This window comes from Pipistrellus kuhlii, unplaced genomic scaffold (assembly GCF_014108245.1).
Source record: "Pipistrellus kuhlii isolate mPipKuh1 unplaced genomic scaffold, mPipKuh1.p scaffold_m20_p_8, whole genome shotgun sequence".
In the NCBI taxonomy this organism is placed as follows: Eukaryota; Metazoa; Chordata; class Mammalia; order Chiroptera; family Vespertilionidae; genus Pipistrellus; species Pipistrellus kuhlii.
The window spans coordinates 68,063,115-68,082,645 of record NW_023425584.1 but is presented as its reverse complement, the minus strand read 5'-3'; the positions used below and the strand labels follow the sequence as shown (position 1 = coordinate 68,082,645).

At 48.1% G+C, this 19,531-nt stretch overlaps 1 protein-coding gene across 5 annotated transcripts in view; it reads right to left on the bottom strand.

The window, feature by feature from the left end:
* Positions 1-11,302: 11,302 nt before the first annotated feature.
* The window catches only part of FBXO16 (F-box protein 16), a 50,603-nt gene continuing 42,374 nt past the window's right edge, over positions 11,303-19,531 (bottom strand). For 3 of the 5 annotated variants that reach the window (XM_036424033.2, XM_045576649.1, XM_036424031.2), the window contains one exon: positions 11,303-11,844. In XM_036424033.2, the coding sequence (XP_036279926.1) occupies positions 11,656-11,844 (189 nt within the window). In that variant the 3' untranslated portion in view covers positions 11,303-11,655. Of the gene's footprint in view, positions 11,845-12,302; positions 12,347-19,531 lie in introns of all 5 variants that reach the window. The other 2 variants (XM_036424034.2, XM_036424035.2) reach the window with 2 other exon arrangements.

Genomic DNA, 19,531 nt, shown 5'->3' with positions numbered 1-19,531 from the left:
GCCTGCGGCCTGGATGCGGCCGGCGGGACCGCGGGAGCCGAGCAAGGGGAGCGAGGCTCCTCCCGGTCTCTGGGCGCTCGAAGCCCCGAGGGCGGCTCGGACGTGCGCGGCCCCACGGAGGCCTCCCTGCGCCCCCCCTGGCGCGGCCTGCGGGCGGGGACCGCGGGGCGGGGAGGGGGGGCTCCCCTGGGGCCGCCTGCCTGGCGGAGAGGACGGATCGGAGGCCAGGGGGACCCGATCCTGCCCTGCGGCCTTGCCCGCTGCTCCTCCGGCCCCTTCGTGCCGCAGTCCAGCTGGGCCGGAGACTCTGGCGCCGGGGCGGGCCGCCGGGGCCTCTCCGCGTGCGCGCCCTGGAGCCGGGGCCTGCGGCTGGCTCTCCAGGGGCCCTTTCGATCCTAAGGCACGCTCAGTTCTAGGCACCAGACCAGGTTTTCTGTTGGCGCTTGCTCGGCCTCAGCCGGTCCATCCCCCCCCCCCCCCCCCCCCCCTTCTTTGCATGGGCTGGGGCTGGCGTTCTGCCTCAGCCTTCCTCCAAGCCAAGGCTACATCTGACTCACCAGGGGCCTTGAACTCATGAATCCCTCCTGTAAATCTCCACCGGTTTCCGTAATCTCCTCCCACCACCCTCGGGCCGTTTGCCAACGCACATACCCGAAGCGGAGTCACAGTTTAACTCTGCTTTGCCACCAGGACAAGATAACTGGCCTCTCGCTTTCACCGGCACGTATTCCCGCAGGGAAGGCGGGTTTACGGTCGTTCCCTCGCCCAGGACCAGCTTATGGCGTGGGCAGGGCGCAGTGCAAAATGAAAATGCAGGACCTCTTGCTCAGTTTCTAAGACTCTGACAGCAGGAGGCCAAGCCTGGGACTCTGCTAAGCTCAGGACCCTGTGTGTCTACCTCAGTGGTACACCCAGGATGCCCACCTTACCAGCCCCCTTCTCTATCCTCAAACCTGGGCCGAACTTCTTCTCACCCCATCAATGTTTATTGAATGCCTAAAAGAACAAACAGATAATCTCTTCATGTGGCTAGTTCTTAGAACGAGGGCCAGCCATCTCCTTTTAAGGCGTTTGCCCCGCGGACATGACCAACTACTCTCTTCCTTTGGTTTCTGTCACACACTGCACCATTGGATTGCCCTCGCTTTCTGATGCACTGAAGTCCTTCGGCTTCCCTTTCTCTTCTGCTCTGCATCGGTGTGTCTTCTCAAAGGTTAGGTCCCCGGTTCCTCATGTCCCTTCTCATTTTCTTGGAGAAATTGTCCTCCCCACTTTGTGTACACCACATACCCCAGCCTTTACCTCCAGCCCAGGTTTTCCTCCCAAGCCCTGGCTTTGCTTTTCTAACTCTTAGGCGACCTGGCACCTCAAAGGTGCCAAGTCAGACGTGGGATGTCTGCCTGCTTGTCCTTTCCTTCTCTCCTGCCTTCCTGCCCGTCTTCCTTCCTTCATGATGGGAGCTGAGCAAAAAGCACACCAAACCTGGGACCCTTCTGCCTTAGCTAGTTTGGCTCAGTGGATGAAGTGTGATAAAATGTCAGTCTGCAGACCAAAGGGTCCCAGGTTTGATTCCCATCAAGAGCACGTGCTTCCGTTGCAGGTTCCTCCCCGGCCTGAGCCCTGACTGGGGCTCGTGCAACAGGCAATCAATCGATGTGTTGCTCTCACATCGACATTTCTCTCTATCTTTCTATCTCTCTTCCACTTTCTTAAGAAAAAAAAAATTCAAAAGGAAAAAGGTGAGATTAAAAACAAACAAACAAAAGCCACCTGGGACCCTTCTAAGCAGGGGACTCAGTACACCTGCCCAGGTGACACTGTGGTGAAGCCAGCCCTGCCGACACCCTTTCCACAGACTCACAAATACTCTAGTCATTAGAGAGGGGGAGGGGAGTAACTCTACCGTGGGGAACACTGGCAGGTACCATTTTATTCGATAATCAAGTCATGGAAGTTAACACCAAAGTAATGAGGTAAATGGATATGAGATCATTGACAGGTGTGCTGTCTGATGGATGACACCATGAGAACCTCGTCACCTCTGTGATATTCCAGTTAAATGGTGCATAATCTGGGTCTAATTATGAAGAAACATTGGACAAACCCTAGTTGAGGGACAGTTTACAAAATAGCCTATGATAGTACTACTACTAATAATAAAAAAGTCGAAGCCATGTAAGGACAGGGAAATCGAGGAACGTCTCTAGATTGAAGAAGATTTAAAAAATATATATTTTATTGATTTTTTACAGAGAGGAAGGGAGAGGGATAGAGAGCTAGAAACATCGATGAGAGAGAAACATCACTCAGCTGCCTCCTGCACACCCCGCTACTGGGGATGTGCCCGCAACCAAGGTACATGCCCTTGACTGGAATTGAACTTGGAACCCTTGAGTCTGCAGACTGACGCTCTATCCACTGAACCAAACCTGTTAGAGGGATTGAAGAAGATTTGAAAGTTGTGAGGATTGGGTGGGATGTGGATCCCCTGTGGATCCTCTTGCTCTAAAGGATGTGACTGAGATGAGTCTCTGAGCAAAGGGGTTAGTACAAAGGTGTTTTGTGCTAGTCTTTCGGAATAACTTTTCTATCAGTTTGACATTACTTCAAAACTTACCATTATCTCTCCTACCCCTCTCCCCCATTCAAATTGGCTTCTCCTCTAAGTTTGTGTTAGTAGCAGCAACATCTTCATCCAAGTTCAAAAACATTGGTATCATCTTTGGCTCCTCTCTCTCCCCTCCCACCTCTGCCCCCCCCCCCTCCCCACCGGACCACTCCCTCAGCCCTGTCAGTGCTTATTTTTAAAAGTATCTCCCACACAGCCACGTTTCAAATTAAACTCCCACCGCGGTTGTGTGTGTTTTTTATGGCTTCCTACCTCACGTAACAGCTTTAAGGAGTGTCTGTGAAAAGAATTCGTATGATATAAAGTACTGTGTAAACACAAGGTCCTATTACTCCATTTGAAGTCTGGATTACGGCTGCTATCATCCACTAATCGGTCTCCCTGTCTTTTGGTTGCTGCCTTCCACAACCCATCCTACATACAGTTACCGGAGTAATCTGCCCAAGAGCACACGTTTATCCCTCTGGGCCTTGCTTCCCACGGTCCCCAGCAGGGCTGAACCCATAGTCCCTGGGAAGCCTGATCTTCAATGAGCTGAACCAAGGTGGTCTGTCCTCCTATCAAATAACCAAGACCTTTTCCCAAGTCAGAGAGAAAATGAAAATGAATGGTTAGAATTTCCTCAACCTGCAAGGTTCCCCCCCCCCCCGCCCCATGCTTGTTTTCCCACCGTAGTAAGGATCCAGACTTGTATCTGCTAGCATTAGCAGATGACCAACTGCAGGAACAAGCAGCAACTAAATAATGACGAAGATTCCGTAAAAGCCAGATCGCACTCACTCCAGCAGCTGGGCTTTCTCACCGGCACGTGTGCTACTCGTTGTGATATGTAGAATGCATGTCAGTTGTATCGTCATTTTCTTTCTTAAAAAAAAAAAAAATTAAAAAAAAAGATCTCTCTTTTGGTCGATGGCATGAAATATATCAGGATTTCAACATGAGCGAGTGAGAGAAAACACTGCCCTCCTGAATAAATACTTTGGCCTCTTGTTCAGGGTTTTTCTACCCTTATCTCCTCTACTCCCCTTCATGAATCCTTGACTTCAAAGTGGTCTAATCTCTGTTCACATTTTTTTTTTCTTTCTTTGTATAAACCATTCTATCTCTCTGGAACTTTGTCCTGGCTTATGCCTGTCCGTGCAAAGCCCATCCAGCCTTAAAGGGCCAAATCCCCTCGCTGGGATGTAAGGTCCCGGCCTCTCCTGGTCCAGGGGCGAGTGCGTGGGAAAGAAAGAACAGGTCGCTCAACAGCAGTGTCCTTCAGGCTTCACAGGGCACGAGAAACACCTGGAATCTTTCATGCATAACTTTTTTGTTTGTTCTTTGGTGAGACCACTTCAGTTTTACTCTCTCTACAAATTTCAATTAAAACCGGAGAGTTTTATAACTGTAGTCATATTGTTATGCATTAGATCCGCAGACCTTTTCATTTTACCCTTTTCCCCACTTATCCCCGTTTTCCCCAACCCCAGCCCTTGGCAACCACTTTTCTACTCTTTGTTTCTATGAATTTGACAAAAATGAAAAAAAAAAATTTAAAAAAAGGATTCCACACATAGAAGTGATACCATGCACTATTTGTCTTTCTTTGCCTTTTATCACTTAGCATAATGCCCTCAAGGGAGATCCATGTGGTTGCAAATGTAAAGATTTCCTTCTTTCACATGGCTGAATTATATTCCATCTACACTAATAAAAGAGAAAGATGCAAATTGACTGTACCTTCTAGATGCCCACCAGCCAATCAGGAGTGAGCATGCAAATTAACTCAAGATAGATGGTGAGTTAATTTGCATAAGCAGATGCCAAACGGCAGAGTGGGGTGTGGGGGGAGGGGAAGGGGGCTGGACACTCCGCACTGTCCCAGCCGCTGGGAGCCTCTAGGCAGTTTGGGAAGGTGGGGAAGGCGGCTCCCAGCCAGAGAGAAGGCGGTGCCAGCAGCCAAGGAAAGGAAGGCCCATTCTGGCACGAATCTTTGTGCATAGAGCCTCTAGTGTAGGGGAGTCGAACTCAATCAGAGAAGGGGCCAAAATCTAAAATCCAGCCTAAATCGCGGGCCGAATGGTTTACTGAACAGTCATAAACTGTCATTGTGATGGAAACGCAGCGGAGTGCAGTGATGACAGCGCGGTGCGGGCCACATTGCAAGGCCTGGCGGGACGGATTTGGCCCGCGGGCCTTGTGTTTGACACATGTGCTCTAGTGTATATATAAACCACATCTTCTTTACCCTTCATCTGTTAAACAAACACTTCATTTGTTTCTGTATCTTGGCTATTGTAAATAATACTGCAATGAACATGAGCATGCATATTATCTCTTCTATATCCTTTCTCATTTCTTTTCGACATATAATCAGAAGTGGAATTGCTGGATCATGTGGTAGTTCTATTTTTAATTTTTTGTTTTCCTTAGTGGAGGTACCAATTTACATTCCCACCAACAGTGTATAAGGGTTGGCTTTTCTTCAGATTCTCACCAACTCTTGTTCTTGATTGACTTTTTGATGGTAGCCATGTGTCAGGTAAAATCTCTTTGTGGCCGGCATGGCTTGGTGGTTGAGTGTTGACCTATGAACCAGAAGGTCACCGTTCAATTCCTGATCAGGGCACATGCTTGGATTGTGGGCTGTATCCCCAGTGTGGGGTGTGCAGGAGGCAGCTGGTCAATGATTCTCTCTCATCATTGATGTCTCTCTGAAGTATATATATAAAATATATATAACATCCTCTATAATAAAGAGCTAATATGCTAATTAGACTGAACAGCAGAATGACCATCCAGATGACCTTCTAGACAAAGCTGGGGCTATGAGGGCCTGCAAGGGCTGGCCAGGGCAGCCAGGGTTGCATGAATTTTGTGCATCAGGCCTCCAGTATATATTATATAGGTAATATACAGTATATATTATACCGGGATTGACCCTGTTTTTAAAAAATCTCATTGTGGTTTTGGTTTGCATCTTCACATTGTATGATGTGTCAGAAACCCCTTCCTTTTTGAGGCTGAATAGCATTCCATTACATATATTACCACACTTTGTTTATTAACCCTCTCGTCAGTGGATGTTTGGGTGGTTTCCATCTTTCGGCTGCTGTGAATAATGCTGCACAAATATCTCGGGAGGCCTTGCTTTCAGTTACTTTAGGTATATACTCCGAAGTGGAATTGCTGGAATATGGTAGTTCTAGGTTAAATTTTTTTTTTTTTTTTTTTTTTTTTTTAGAAACCATAGTTTTCTATAGCAGCTGCCCTCTCACATTCCCACCAGCAATACACAAATTCTCCGCACCCTTGCCAACACTTGTTACTGAGCGTTTTCGATCGTAGTCATCCTAGTGGATGTAAAGGGGTTGGTTACTTTTTAAAATATGTTTCTTCCTTAGGCTGAGTTATTCAAAAACTGACTATACAAATATTTGCTTTATTGATTCAAATGGAATCAAAGACCTGAGCTGAATAAATATTTCCCTAAGGGCACAGAGCCTCTCCCTAGAGGTAGTGAAAAATGTTTCTACCAACACCAGTCACTTGTGAGTTTTTAAGAGAGCCTTAAAATGGGCAGAAAAGGTTCAGCTCCCCAGGCTCAGATTAGAAGGAAAGGAGCGCCCTCTTGTGTCCTTTCTCTGCCAGTGTCGGTGAGTAAAGAAGCCAGCCAATGACAACAAACTAGAGTCATGCGCCTGCTGTATAAAAGAAAATGTGAAAATATGAAGAGAGTAAAAGTGGTATCCTTGGAAGAATTCCAAAATCTAGAAGGAGTGGAAAAATAAGAAATAATAGTTGTAAAATACTATAGGTAAAATGGATAGATTATGCCCTTGCCGGTGTGGTTCAGTGCTTGGAGAATTGGCCAGTGCACTGAAGGGTTTGGGGTTAGATTTCCGGTCAAGGGCAGGCACCAATCCATGACCTTGGTCAGGGTCTGTGTGGGAGGCAGCCAATCAATGTATTTCTCTCACATCAATGTCGCTCACTCCCCCTCCCCTCCCTTCCGCCCACTCTCTCCGAAAATTAATGAAAAAACTATCTTAACAATGGATGAATGGCCGAAACCGGTTTGGCTAAGTGGATAGAAGGTTGGCCTGCAGACTGAAAGGTCCCAGGTTCAATTCCAGTTAAGGGCATGTTCCTTGGTTGCGGGCACATCCCCAGCAGGGGGTGTGCAGGAGGCAGCTGATCAATGTTTCTATCTCTCTATCCCTGTCTCTTCCTCTCTAAAAAAAATCAATAATATATATATATATATATATATATATATATATATATATATACACACACACACACACACACACACAATAGATGGGTAGATAGATAGATAGATAGATAGATTACTATGTGAATACAGAGGATTGATACTTCACAGGAGATAAGTCAAAATTTACATTAAATTGTAAACCTGGCTCAGTGGATAGAGCGTCGGCCTGCAGACTGGAGGGTCCCAGGTTCAGTTCTGGTGAGGGGCACATTCCTTGGTTATGGACACATCCCCCAGGGGGGTGGGTGTGTGCAGGAGGCAGCTGGTCCATGTTTCTCTCTCATCAATGTTTCTAACTCTCTATCTCTCTCCTTTCCTCTCTGTTAAAAGATCCATAAAATATATTTAAAAAAATAATTGTAAACCTGGCTGATTAAAAAGAGCTCAAGTTGGCATTGGGCACCACATAGGTCTAGTTGTCAGGGCTCCATTGCCCCTTCTAAGGTTTCGACTAGCTCACCTGTGCACCCTCTCTCTTTTGGGGGGAGGCCCTGGGAACTCAGCCTGCGTTCCTTTCTTCCTTGGGTGTCCTTCCCACGGCTGCCTATCTTTAGAGGTTCATTCCCCAGCACTCCCTCCTTCCCTGGCCTGGATGTTCACTGGGACCCTGTCTCCTCCGCTTCCCCAGCCTTGGTGCTCACCAAGGTCTCTGGCTCTAGGGTTTCTGCAAGTGGCATCAGTGTGTGTGTGGGACGGGGGGCGGGGGGGCAGTGACAAAGGAGCAAAAAGCTCTCTTGCAACCCTTGCTCCCGGAAGCAGCCTTCAGCTGGCCTCTAAGAGCTCTGCCTTGGGTCTGCATCCTTCTCGGAACAAGAAGAAACACAGAATCCAGGCAGGGCAGTGGATGTGACAAAATAGCCCGTCAGGTAGCAACGGGCGCTCTGTAGGGGAAGCAGCCTGGTGGAAAGAGCAGTTCTTTAGGGTCAGGCATTCTGAGCTCTGCTGCTTCGTAGCCGTGGCCACCTGCGGCACACTTCACCCCCGTTCTACAGCTATGGAACGGGGACCACAGTACCCCCTCCCTCCCTCCCAAGATTCTTGTGAAGGTCCAATTAGAGAGTTCGTCAATCGTGCAGGGAGTATCTAGTATGATAAATGTCCACTTTCCTCCCCTGCTGGCCCCAAGCCTCCTTCTTACCTTAAGTGTCTCTAAGTCTCATGGCTAAGTCTGACTTCTGGGTCAGGGGCACAGTCACTCTGGTTTTTAGGTCAGTATGAGCTTTGTGGGGAGCAGAGTAGCTGCTTTGTCTGCATTCTCCTGTAGAGTGGCGTGGGGAAGGAATTTCCAAACCATCCTGAGGACTTCCCAAGACTTTTTCCAGTGGCTCAAACTAATAATAACCTGGGAGTCTTCCAGACTAATCAGGTGGTTCGGACTCCCTCTGGTTGTTTCCTGAGCTGCTCACCCTTAGAACCTAGCCCGTGCTGCGAGAACTCCCGCCCGGAGAGGGCGAAGCCCTGGCTGAGCCCCCAGTGGGCCGTCAGTTCCAGCTCTCCAGGCCTGTCCCTGCATCGTCGTCGTGGAAGTGGGTCTTCCAGCCCTCGGAGGGGAGGAGACAGGATGCTGTGTGGGTTGGAGACAGGCTCTCCCCAAGAGCCCTCCCAAGCTGCAGAATCACGAGCAAAACAACAGACTGTTGTCATAGCAGCAAAGTTTGGGAGTGACTTCACAGAAATAGATAACCCAAATACAGATTAAGGCAGGAGATAGTCACTCGTTCTGGGCAGGTCTGCCTTTCTCTGAATATGTCCTTGTTCCAGAAGAATCTGTCTATTCCAGAAGCTGGGCTCATTCTCCAGACTGGCCTATTCAAACATTTGCCCACAGCATGGCTGGCTCCAACAGCAGTTTATTGACTTAGAAAATATTTTTATTGATTTCAGAGAAGAAGGGAGAGGGAGAGAGAGAGCTGGAAACATCAATGATGAGAGAGAATTGTTGATCAGCTGCTTCCTGCACTCCCCCTACGGGATCAAGCTCGAAACCTGGGTATGTGTCCTCACTGGAAATGGAACTGTGACCTCCTGGTCCAGAGATTGACATTCAACTACTGAGCCATACCAGCCAGGCAACCACAGTGGTTTTATGAATCAGAAGTGTGCAGAACCCTGGAGCTACAGCCCTCCCCTACTTACACAGCTGCCCCTGGTCCCTAGGAGCCAACCAGGAGGGCTCAGGCTCCGGGAAGAGGAAATCCTAAATCACAGCACCTGCTTTGCCCAAGGGACGATCCCAAGGTCTCATCTGGGTGTGTTTGCTTTCTTCTCTGCCCCCAGCACATGGGAACCTCCCTCTGTCGATTCAAACGAACCAATTGTGAATTAGTCGTGTTATGTCCTCCACCGATTATCTGGGCATCCAAACCACCATTCTCTACCACCATGTGAGGCCACCGTTTGTTTTTTTGTTTGTTGTTTTTATTTCAGGCCTCCTTTTAAAATCATATTATAGTATACTAGAGGCCTGGTGCACAAAATAGTGCACCAGTGGGGTCACTCAGCCTGGCCTTCAGCTCTCCAACATCTCCTGAGGGGTCCTGGGTTTTGAGAGGGTGAAGGCCAGACCAAGAGACCCCACCGGTGCACCATCAGGGCCGGGGAGGGACCTTGGTAGGGCCCTAGGGCATGTCTGGCCCATCTCGCCCAGTCCCCCACCTGCCGGACCTTAGCAGCAAGCTAACTTATGGTCAGAGTGTCTGCCCCCTGGTGGTCAGTGCTTGTCATAGCAACTTGTCGAATAGTCAAACGAACATACACTTAGCATATTAGGCTTTTATTATATAGGACCAGAGACCTGATGCATGAAATGCATGCAAGGGGATTGGCCTCCTCTGCTGAGGCAGTTGCCTCTGCTTCAGCCCCCGCCCACCATGGCTTCGTTTGGAAGGTCGTCTGGAAGGACATCCAGTCTAATTAGCATTATAGGCTTTTATTATTATAGATGAACGTTAGTGTTCAATATTACATGGTTGACAATCACTTGTCTATCATTCTGCTTTACTTGGGTAAGTAAGTGTCCTAGAATAGTCACTTCTGGGACCTTGAAATGGTTACATGACCTTAAATGGCTTAGTTGAAAATGTATGACTACTATTTTTACAGCTGAATAACATTTTGTGTTTTCCAATAACTCTTTAAAGCCCATCCATTGACTACCAATCATAATTCCACCTTTGGAAATGTCCATGTTACCTCACTGTGCTGGGTATTTTTCACTGTCCCACTCATCTTCCCTCCCAACCCCTCCTAGCCACACTCCTCAGCTCCACTACCTGCCTCGGAAGCTGGCATCGCAGAGCTGTACCCCTGGGGCATCTTTGCTGTGGACTTTCAGTTGAGACTGACCAAAGGGAAGTGCTATTGGAGTGTCAAAGGGTGGGGAGAGAGGGGGGTTGCCTATTCTCTGCCCCCATATGCTGTGTTCCTCACCACACAGCACACACCCTATTGGGTGGCCTCTGCCCTGGGAACAATTCTCACTGAGTCCTTTCCCATCTGCCTCTTCAGGCCAAAGAACATAAAGGCTTCTGCAGTTGCTTCTTCCTGGGTGCTTCCCCATCTCATCTTGACCCTTGTCATTTCCTCCTCCCCACCCTCCCCAACCCCCCCACAAAGTTCCCATGCAGAAGCCCTAACCTCTAGGATTTCAGTCTGTGACTGTCTTTGGAGATAGGGTTTTAAAGAGGTGAGTAAGGCTCATTGAGGCTATGTGGGTGGGCCCCCATCCAATCTGACTTGTGTCCTTATAATAAGGGGGGATTGGGACACAGAGAGGACACGTGTGAGGCACAGCGGGAAGGCAGCCACCTGCAAGCCACGGAGGGAGGCCTCAGAAGAAATCAACCCTGATGACACTGTGATCCTGGACTTTCCAGCTTCCAGACTGTGAGAAAGTAAATGTCTATTGTTTATAAGCCACCCACCTATGGTATGTTTGTTATAGCAGCCTGGGCAGACTAAGACAGTGATACTTTGTTATGGAAGGCCTAGCAAATTAAGGCACCCCGGTAAACAGGATGCTGTGTATGAACATTAAACTGCTCACACAGCCTCGGAAGTGTGCTGAGTGCATCCTCCTGGGACCCTGCCTCATACGCCCGATATTACCAAGGGTACTATCACCTGGCCCTTTATTAACCCCTATCATCACATTTCCATCTATGTTTGTGAACATGTCAACATTTATGCCATGAATGCCTTTTGATGAAATACGGTAGAACTCGGTTTCACAATCAAGAACCTACCGCCGACAGTTTCTTTCTTTCTTTCTAAAGACTTTTATTTATTTATTTATTTATTTATTTATTTATTTATTTTATTTTATTGGTTTTTAGACAGAGAAGAAGGCAGGGCATGAGAGAGAAACAGCAGTGTGGAGAACCGGATATTGATGGGCTGCCTCCTGCACACCTCCTACCAGGGAAGAAGCCTGCAACCTGGGCATACATGTCCTGACCTGGAATCGAACTGGCAACCTTTCCATGCCCAGGACGATGCCCAACCAGCTGAGCCACACCAGCCAGGGCCACCAACCATTTCTATAGAGGAGCCAAGTGTGGAGCCTCTTGTCATTTCTACAAAAATCTGTTCACATTTTTAAAAATCCTCACCTGGGGATATGTTTGATTGATTCCTAGAGAAAAGGAGGGAGGGAGGGAGGGAGAGAGAGAAACATCTATCAGTCCTGTATAAGGATTGCTCAAACGCACCACCCTTTGGGGTACTGGATGACATTCCAACCAACTGAGCCAGAGCTCTTTCCACATGTTTAAATCAGCTTCAGCTCTGAAGCCTGGATGGGCACCGACCGGAGGCCAGCGTGTCTCTGAAGATGCTGCATGAGAACTTTCGTTGCTGCCTCGGTGGCTGGGAGCCCCGCCAACTGAGGAGGAGGAGGAGGCCAGGCGAGCTGAGCCGAGACTTGCAGAGGGGAGCCAGGCTCTGCACTCAGGGACACCTAGGGAGGGAGAGAGATATCATTAGAGCGAGAGTCATTGACACATCAAAGGAAGCTATATAATTAAACATTTCTTAATGATGTAAAACCGTTGTGTAAAATCACAGGACTGGGTGGGATTTATTGAGACTTCCCAATTTCACCACCCCTTATCCCCATGCAATCTTCGCCTTGAGCTGCTAATAATAGCTTCTTTCGTCTCCAGAGTGCTCCCACAGCCATAATTTCATCTGAACCTCAGGGAATTCTGCGGGGCAGGCGGGGCGGTATGAGCCCCTCCCTTTTGCAAATAAATGAAACCGAAGAACAGGCAGGCGAAGTGCCAGCCATGTGTTAGGGCTGGGGCTGGAGGCTTGTGATGCTGAGGCCAGGTGAGCATCCAGTGCCCACATTTCATACTCCCTCCTCATCTGGGCATGCACACATTGTCTCTGAAAAGGCAAATGTCACAGGCTGACCTTCCAACCAAAACTCACGGTGAGAAAGGATTTCTCCTCTGCGTCTGGCCGTAGCAGGAAAGGGAAGAGGAAAGAATGGAGAGAAATCACACGCATGCAACTTGCAGGAAACTTGTACGTTTACCCTTACGTTGGCTCCTACCGTGTGCAGAGACATAAGGAGACTGAGCAGACACACACATGCCATAGCCTTCCCCGAGCACAATCCCCCTCCCATCACTCCATGTTCAGCTGGCAAGTCTCAGCAGCAGGTCATTTGTTACGGCCCCCCCAGTGCTCTGCTAGAGATGTTTGCAACACGTGGGTTTCTGCCCATCTGGGGGAACTCAGAAATTGCTTCAGCCGATGACGGCTGTCTCCGGTCCTCCTAGTCCACAAAGATGCATCACACCGACTGGTTCGACCTCAGCTGCTCTCTTTGCTCCTCCTTGAAATACCTGTCCTTCGAGGCCCGCCTTCTGCAAGGAGCTCCCGTGACCTGACCTTCAGGGATTTCTGCCTCAGCTGGATTTCTGTGGAGGCCTCTGGCTTAGTACTGAACATATCTATGCTCTTGGCATTTAGCATTTGTTTCTCTTTTTTCTCTTCTTTTTAAATTTTTTTTATTGTTTAAAAAATTACATGTAGTAGTACATATACCTCCGTTTTTCTCCATTGACCTTCCCCCAGCCTCTCCTACCCCCTATCGCATGCCCTCATCCCCCCCCCCAACCCCCGCCCCAGTGTCTTGTGTCCATTGGTCGTGCTTATATGCATTCATACACAGCCTTTGGTTGATTGCTTTACACACACTCCCCGCCCCCCACCCCCACACACACACACACTCCCCAGCCTTCCCGCTGTAGTTTGACGGTCTGTTTGGTGCTTTACTGACTCTGTATTTCTGAATGTCATTATTGTCTTCTGATGAAAATGCAGGCTCCCTGAGAGCAAAGCTAGACTCTTCTACCTCACTGAACCTCTGGCTGCTGCCTGCCTATAGCAGAGGGATCCGTCTGTTTCCTGATTATTCTGGCAAAGAGCAGGCAAAATGGGGGTTAAACACAGCGAGCCGTTAGAATCGAAGAGGAACAGGGGCAGGGATGGCAGATATAATCTTCCCTGGTGTGCAGTGTTGGGATCAGCATGGGGTAGGCATGTTCAGTGTTGCTCTAAGATCAGCACAAGGTACGACAACACGTAGCAGTGCTCCTTTGTGCTATTTTAGTAACAGTGAAAGTAACATAATGCCTGCTGAGAAGGAAAAAAACCCCCCCACACACAAAACTAGCTCTCTGTGATTCAAGAACGGGCTAGTCACAGCTCACCTGTAACAGTTTCACATTTAATCCTATTACTGCGCATAACAGCTCCCCTGCATTGGAGGAACCCCCTTCTCCTGAGCCCCCAGGGAAGTCCACAGGCCCAGGCAGGCTCCTCGAGCGAGCTCCTTTGTCTCTGTGGCAGGTCCCAGGGACTACCCACCGCCGCCCTCTCTCCCCTTGGTGATGGTCACCGCCTTCCCAGATGGTGGCTTTCCCCTCCCTTCAAGCTGGGCTCAGGGAGGCCTCCTTACGTCCACACTCCCCTCTGTCCGTGAAAGCAAGTTCCTAGGCCCTCACCTCTTCATCGTAAGACTTAGATGTTCATTGTTACAAGAGAAAAGACACGTTTAAGGGGGAAACACGAGGACGATGTATACACCGGGGCACACCGACAGGCCAGGATCTTGGTCTAGACCAGTGGTTCTCAGTCTTCTTAATGCCTCGACCCTTTAAGACAGTTCCTCATGTTGTGGTGACCCCCAACCATAAAATTATTTTCGTTGCTACTTCATAACTGTTATTTTGCTACTGTTATGAATCGTAATGTAAATATCTGTGTTTTCCGATGGTCTTAGGTGACCCTGCTAGCAGTTCTCAACCTGTGGGTTGCGACCCTCGGAAAACACAGATATTTACATTACGATTCATTAACAGTAGCAAAATTACAGTTATGAAGTAGCAACAAAAATAGCCAAAACCGGTTTGGCTCAGTGCCTAACTCTTCAATTGCTATCTCACCCCCCTCTCACCCTGCTCTCCCTCCCGAGCTCCTGGCTCACACGCTCAGCTCTCTTCTGACTCCGTGACCTCACTCCTAGCATGTCCTGTTGTGTTGTAGCCTGAGTAGTGGTAGCAGGAACATTAATATGACTGCTCAACCCAAGTACCTAGGAGTCACCCCTTTCTTGACCGGAAGCTTTCCCTCACGCCTCTCCACCCCCTGCCTATGAGTATCTGGAGGATAGAGACCGAATCGTGTTAGGGTTGTACCCCTCGTGCCTGTGAACTACTTGTTGGATCAGTGAGTAAACACACGAGTGATTCCTCCTTTTTCCCCCCTTTCAGAGCAATGGCTGGAACTCCTGAGCGGGTGGGCCCCTGAGCAGGGATAGCACACTCCTATGCTCAGGCTGGATTTTATTAGACAGAATAAAGTCATGAGATTGGGGAGATGCTCCTGAGGCCAACGGACCCAGGAAAGAGGAGGCTAAGGCCAAGACTATCAATAGGGCACATGCCAGCTTCTCTACCTGTATCTGTCACTCCTGATTGGGTTGTTTGTTGTTGTTTTCATTCATGTTATTTGCAGAAATTTGCAAATGATCAATGATACAAAAATCACCACCATTGGATAAACCCACAGGTGACTGAAGAGCACAGATTGGGTAAAGGGGCATGTGGGCGTAGACACAGGATCGATGATGACAGCCCCTGCAATGCCCCCTCATGAATAATAACTGCAAATACATGACCACTGGGCATGTTGCAGAGTCACATATTTGTTGTTCCATTAATCTCCCCACGCCTGTGAAATGGTAGAGGGAGGTAAAGAAGGTGACCATCTTCACTTTATAGGAGACCCCCACCCACATCTCCTTTTAAAAAAATCTACCCTGAACACTTTATTATGACTCTCAGTTCAGAGTGATGTAGTGAAACTGTATATAAACTGTATATAAACTGTATATAAACTGTATATAAACCCCTAGCCGGTATGGCTCAGTTGGTTGTACGCTGTCCCATTCACCAAAAGGTCACTGGTTCAGTTCCTGGTCAGGGCACATGCTCAGATTCAATCCCCCAATTGATGTCTCTCTCTCTTTCCCTGTACCTTTTCCTCTAAGAGCAAGGTGACCAGATGTCCCGCTTTTGGCGGGACAGTCCCGATTTTTAACAATTCGTCCCATGTCCCGTAGCGTTTTAAAAAAGTCCTGATTTTTGGAAAGAATCTTTGGTCACCTTATCTAAGAGGAAAAACAAAAACAAAACAAAACAAAAAAATACCCCACCACAATGATAAAAACATTTTAAAAAGAAAAGGATATTATTTTAAAAACTGTATATAAATGGATTGCTGTGTTTGCAAATCAGAAGGTTTTTTTTGTTTGTTTTTGTTTTAGTCATAGGCTCACAGCTTTGACTCAGCCCTGTAAATGGCCTAAGCTTAGGCCTGGGGCTGAGTAATAAGGGCCACTGGTGGGGATACAGGCTCAGCGCACAGATGAGATGGCTGGGGAGGGCGCCTCGCCAGGGGCTTCCCTCTGAGAGGGGAGTAGAAAGGGGTGGTGGCTCCTCCTGGCTTCAGCTTAATCCCAGGAGGGAGCTGCTTCGTGGACTCTCCATGGGGGAACTCTGTGAGGGGGACCCCTGCCACACTCCTGCCTGTCTGGGAGCCCAGAGGGCTGCTCAGACCCCCCTGGCCACCCTTCTAGGTCAGCTCCTGGCGGAGGATGCTCCTCTTCCCTCCCAGCGCACTCTGCTTCGGTGAGAGACAGAGGCAAGGGGTTAGAGAGGAGAATCAGCATGGTGCCAAGGAAGCCTCAGACCTCTGTTGTTAACCTTGGGGTAAAACTGTCAGCTGTGCAGGAAGGCCAATCAACTCTAGGCAGGGGTTTTGAAATTTAAATCCAAGACTATGTGAGATCACCATGAAGTAAGTGAAATAAGGAAGGGGTGTGTTGCAAAATGTTCATAGGCCGTAAAGCTCAAATGGCTGTTTGTCAGTAATGATTATAAACTCAGATTTCAAAACATCCATGTCTCAGAAAACTAGTTTCTACTGTAGTTTGTGGTGAAATACTGTTACTAAATGTTCTATACACACACACACACACACCCTACATATGTACATGCACATTATAAACTCCAGTAGTAACACCGATTAAAATATGTCATAAATAATATGAATATAACAAATAACTTTACATAGCCCATAAACACGTTTCTTCTCTTCTGGTAGATCCTGAAGAGAAGCCAATTTTAGCTCTTAAATAAAATCAAGCAGCATCTGGCCCCAGTCTAGTCAGCGAGAGAGAAGCAGGTAGAATCACCCCTGTTGGAAACGCCAGGGTCATTTATTATCTTAACGTGATAGAACAAGAGGCAACAAGACGGGACAAGCAAATGATGTTCTTACAGACAAAGGAGAAATGCAGACTCTCCGTGGGGTTCTTCCTGAGGGTGCATTTTGCCCCCAAGATTCTTAGCAGGTAGGCATTTTCTCCTCTGAGGTATCAGACATTAAGAGCCAGCGCTATAGTTAGTAAGCAGTGGGTGCACATGACACAGAATCCACCCACTCACCGGACACCCCAGATCAGGTGTCAGTGCAGAAGCCTGTGTGTTCACAGGCATAAGATGGCACAGATGCCTGGCAGGGAAAGAAAATATCTGGTTAAAATCTCATACTAGTATAGGCGCAAGCATGTTTTACAGAGTGGAAACTAGAAGAGAAAGGGAGAAGAGAAAGAAAACTGGAGAAGGAAAGGCAAAAGCAAGAAAGAGAGCTTATTCCAAAGGCTGGAGCCTCCTTCCGGCTGCCGGGCAGGCCCTCCTGGGCAGCTGCTCTCTGCCTCCCACTGTGGACCTGGTGCTGCCCCACCACTAGCCACTGCTTACTGAACGCCTGCTTTGAGGAGGCGCCTTGCTCAGTGCTTTACACCCCCCTCCCAGCCCTGTGAGTGCTGTTACTAATTCCGTTTCACACCTGAGAAAACAATCTCCGAGAGGTCAATAACGTGGCCAGACTCAAAAAAGAGCTGCTAAAATGTGGCATCAGGCAACGAACTTAGGCTGTGTAAGTCCCAAAATTGTGGTCTTTAAAAAAACAAAACAAAAACCTTACCCGAGGATATTTTTCCATTGATTTGTAGAGAGAGTGGAAGAGGGAAAGATCGAGAGAAATATCAATGTGAGAGAAACATCAATTGGCTGCCTCCTGCATGCGCCCCCACCAGGGCCCGGGCCAGGCCAGGGAGGAAAACTGCAACCGAGGTATGTGCCCTTGACCAAAATCAAACCCGGATCCTTTGGTCCACATGCCGATGGTTTATCCACTGAGCCAAACTGGCTAGGGCACCAAACCTGTGTTCTTGGTCAGCAAAGTGAAAAATAAGATAGAATGTGGTGGTGGTGGGGGGGACACGACACATAAACATGTATTGTACTTAATATAGTCCCATTTAACAAATGAAACGGAGGCTCAGAGAGGTTAAATGACTTATTGAAAGTCATGCATGTCATTTAGTAAAAGAACCCAGATCCCTCTGTCTGCAAAGCCCATATTCTTTCTTCCCAATGGAATTCTCAAGGATTGCACTGACTGAGCTGAATAATTAAAAATCTCTCCCATAGATATTTTTAGTTCTGCACATCCAAACAAACAAACAACAAAAAAAAAACCTTGATAAAACACCTGGAGAGTTCACCAGAAATGAGAGTCTATTAAATATTGCCTGCAAGGAAACCCCTGCATAACTGTGTTTTTTTAAATTCTTCTATTTCAGTTCATTGTAGTTTCCAAAGTTCCAAGGAAAAGATGGGAGACAGAAACCTGTTTATATGGCTTTATAAGTAGGAGCCTCGGGATAATGGAACCTTCTGGCTATCCTGTGTAAAGTAGCTTCAGTCCCAGCTGTGACCCTCAGGTCTCAGGAGAGAGGGGAGGGAACATGGAAGGAAGCTAGGGGGGCCCATAGATCAGACATCAGCCTGGAACGGACCTGTGAGGTGTTGGAATCCAACTTCCATTTTATACACGGAGAAAGGAAAACTCAGAGAGGCTGAGTGACTGCTGAGTTAAAGGTAGCGCTGGAGCTAGAAACCTGGGTTTTCTGACTCATAAACCATCATGCATTCCATGACAGGAACCAGGAATCACTTTGGAGTAGAATTCTTTTCCCTCCTCTTTTGAGCTTGGGGGAGGGGGAGAGGCCGGGGAGAGTGAGAAAGCTTAAAGAAACATTTTATTTTATTTTTAAAATATATTTTTATTGATTTCAGAGAGGAAAGGAGAGTGAGGGGGATGCACCCACAACTAACGTAGTACATGTCCTTGACTGGAATTGAACCTGGAGCCTTTCAGTCCGTAGAGAGAGAGAGAGAGAGAGAGAGAGAGAGAGAGAGAGAGAGAGAGATCAATGATGAGAGAGAATCATTAATCAGTTGCCTTCTGCACGCCCCCAATGGGAGATCAAGCCTGCAACCCGGTTGTGTGTCCTGACTAGGGACTGAGCCATGACCTCCTGGTTCATAGGTCAACACTCAACCACGTCGGCTGGGCAAGAAGCATTTTAAATCATCAGAATCGAGAGATCCTGGAAAGAGGTGAAGGAGGTAACTGCAGCGGCTGGGCTTGGCAGAGCACAGGAAGAGATAAGGTCTTATCTAAGGCAATTAGAGTAAGCAGGCCACGCCAGGCTTTGGGTACTTGTATTACCATGAATGCTCTGAAACTGCAAGCTTTTTGAAATCTGTGCCCAAATCAGAACCGGAAGTGAAGATGTCTAACCTCCAAGCAAAAGTCCAGTGAGAGACAAAAGGTTTTTGTTTTTATACTTAATTTGGTGGGAAAAAGACAAAAAGAACGGGAACCAAGATGTCAGCTGGGGGCCTGGGAAGTCCCAAACCCACCCCCACCCCCAAGTTTTTGTGAAGTGTCCCCAAAGGACTTCTGTTTTCTTGGCCTCCTAGACTTCTGAGATCTTGCTTCCTTGTGCAAATTGAGTACAATTTACTACAGAGATGGAAGGCAGGGTTTACTTCGCAGCAATAGCATATACATTTGATCGGATGGGTGGTATCACTGTCTAACACCTTCCAGGTGTCTCTTCCTGACCTCATCTCAGCTTCTAGACCCAAGCGGGCTTTTCTCTCCTCTCTTCTCCCCTGTCCCTCTGCTCCTCCTCCCCTGCCCTCAAAAAAAGC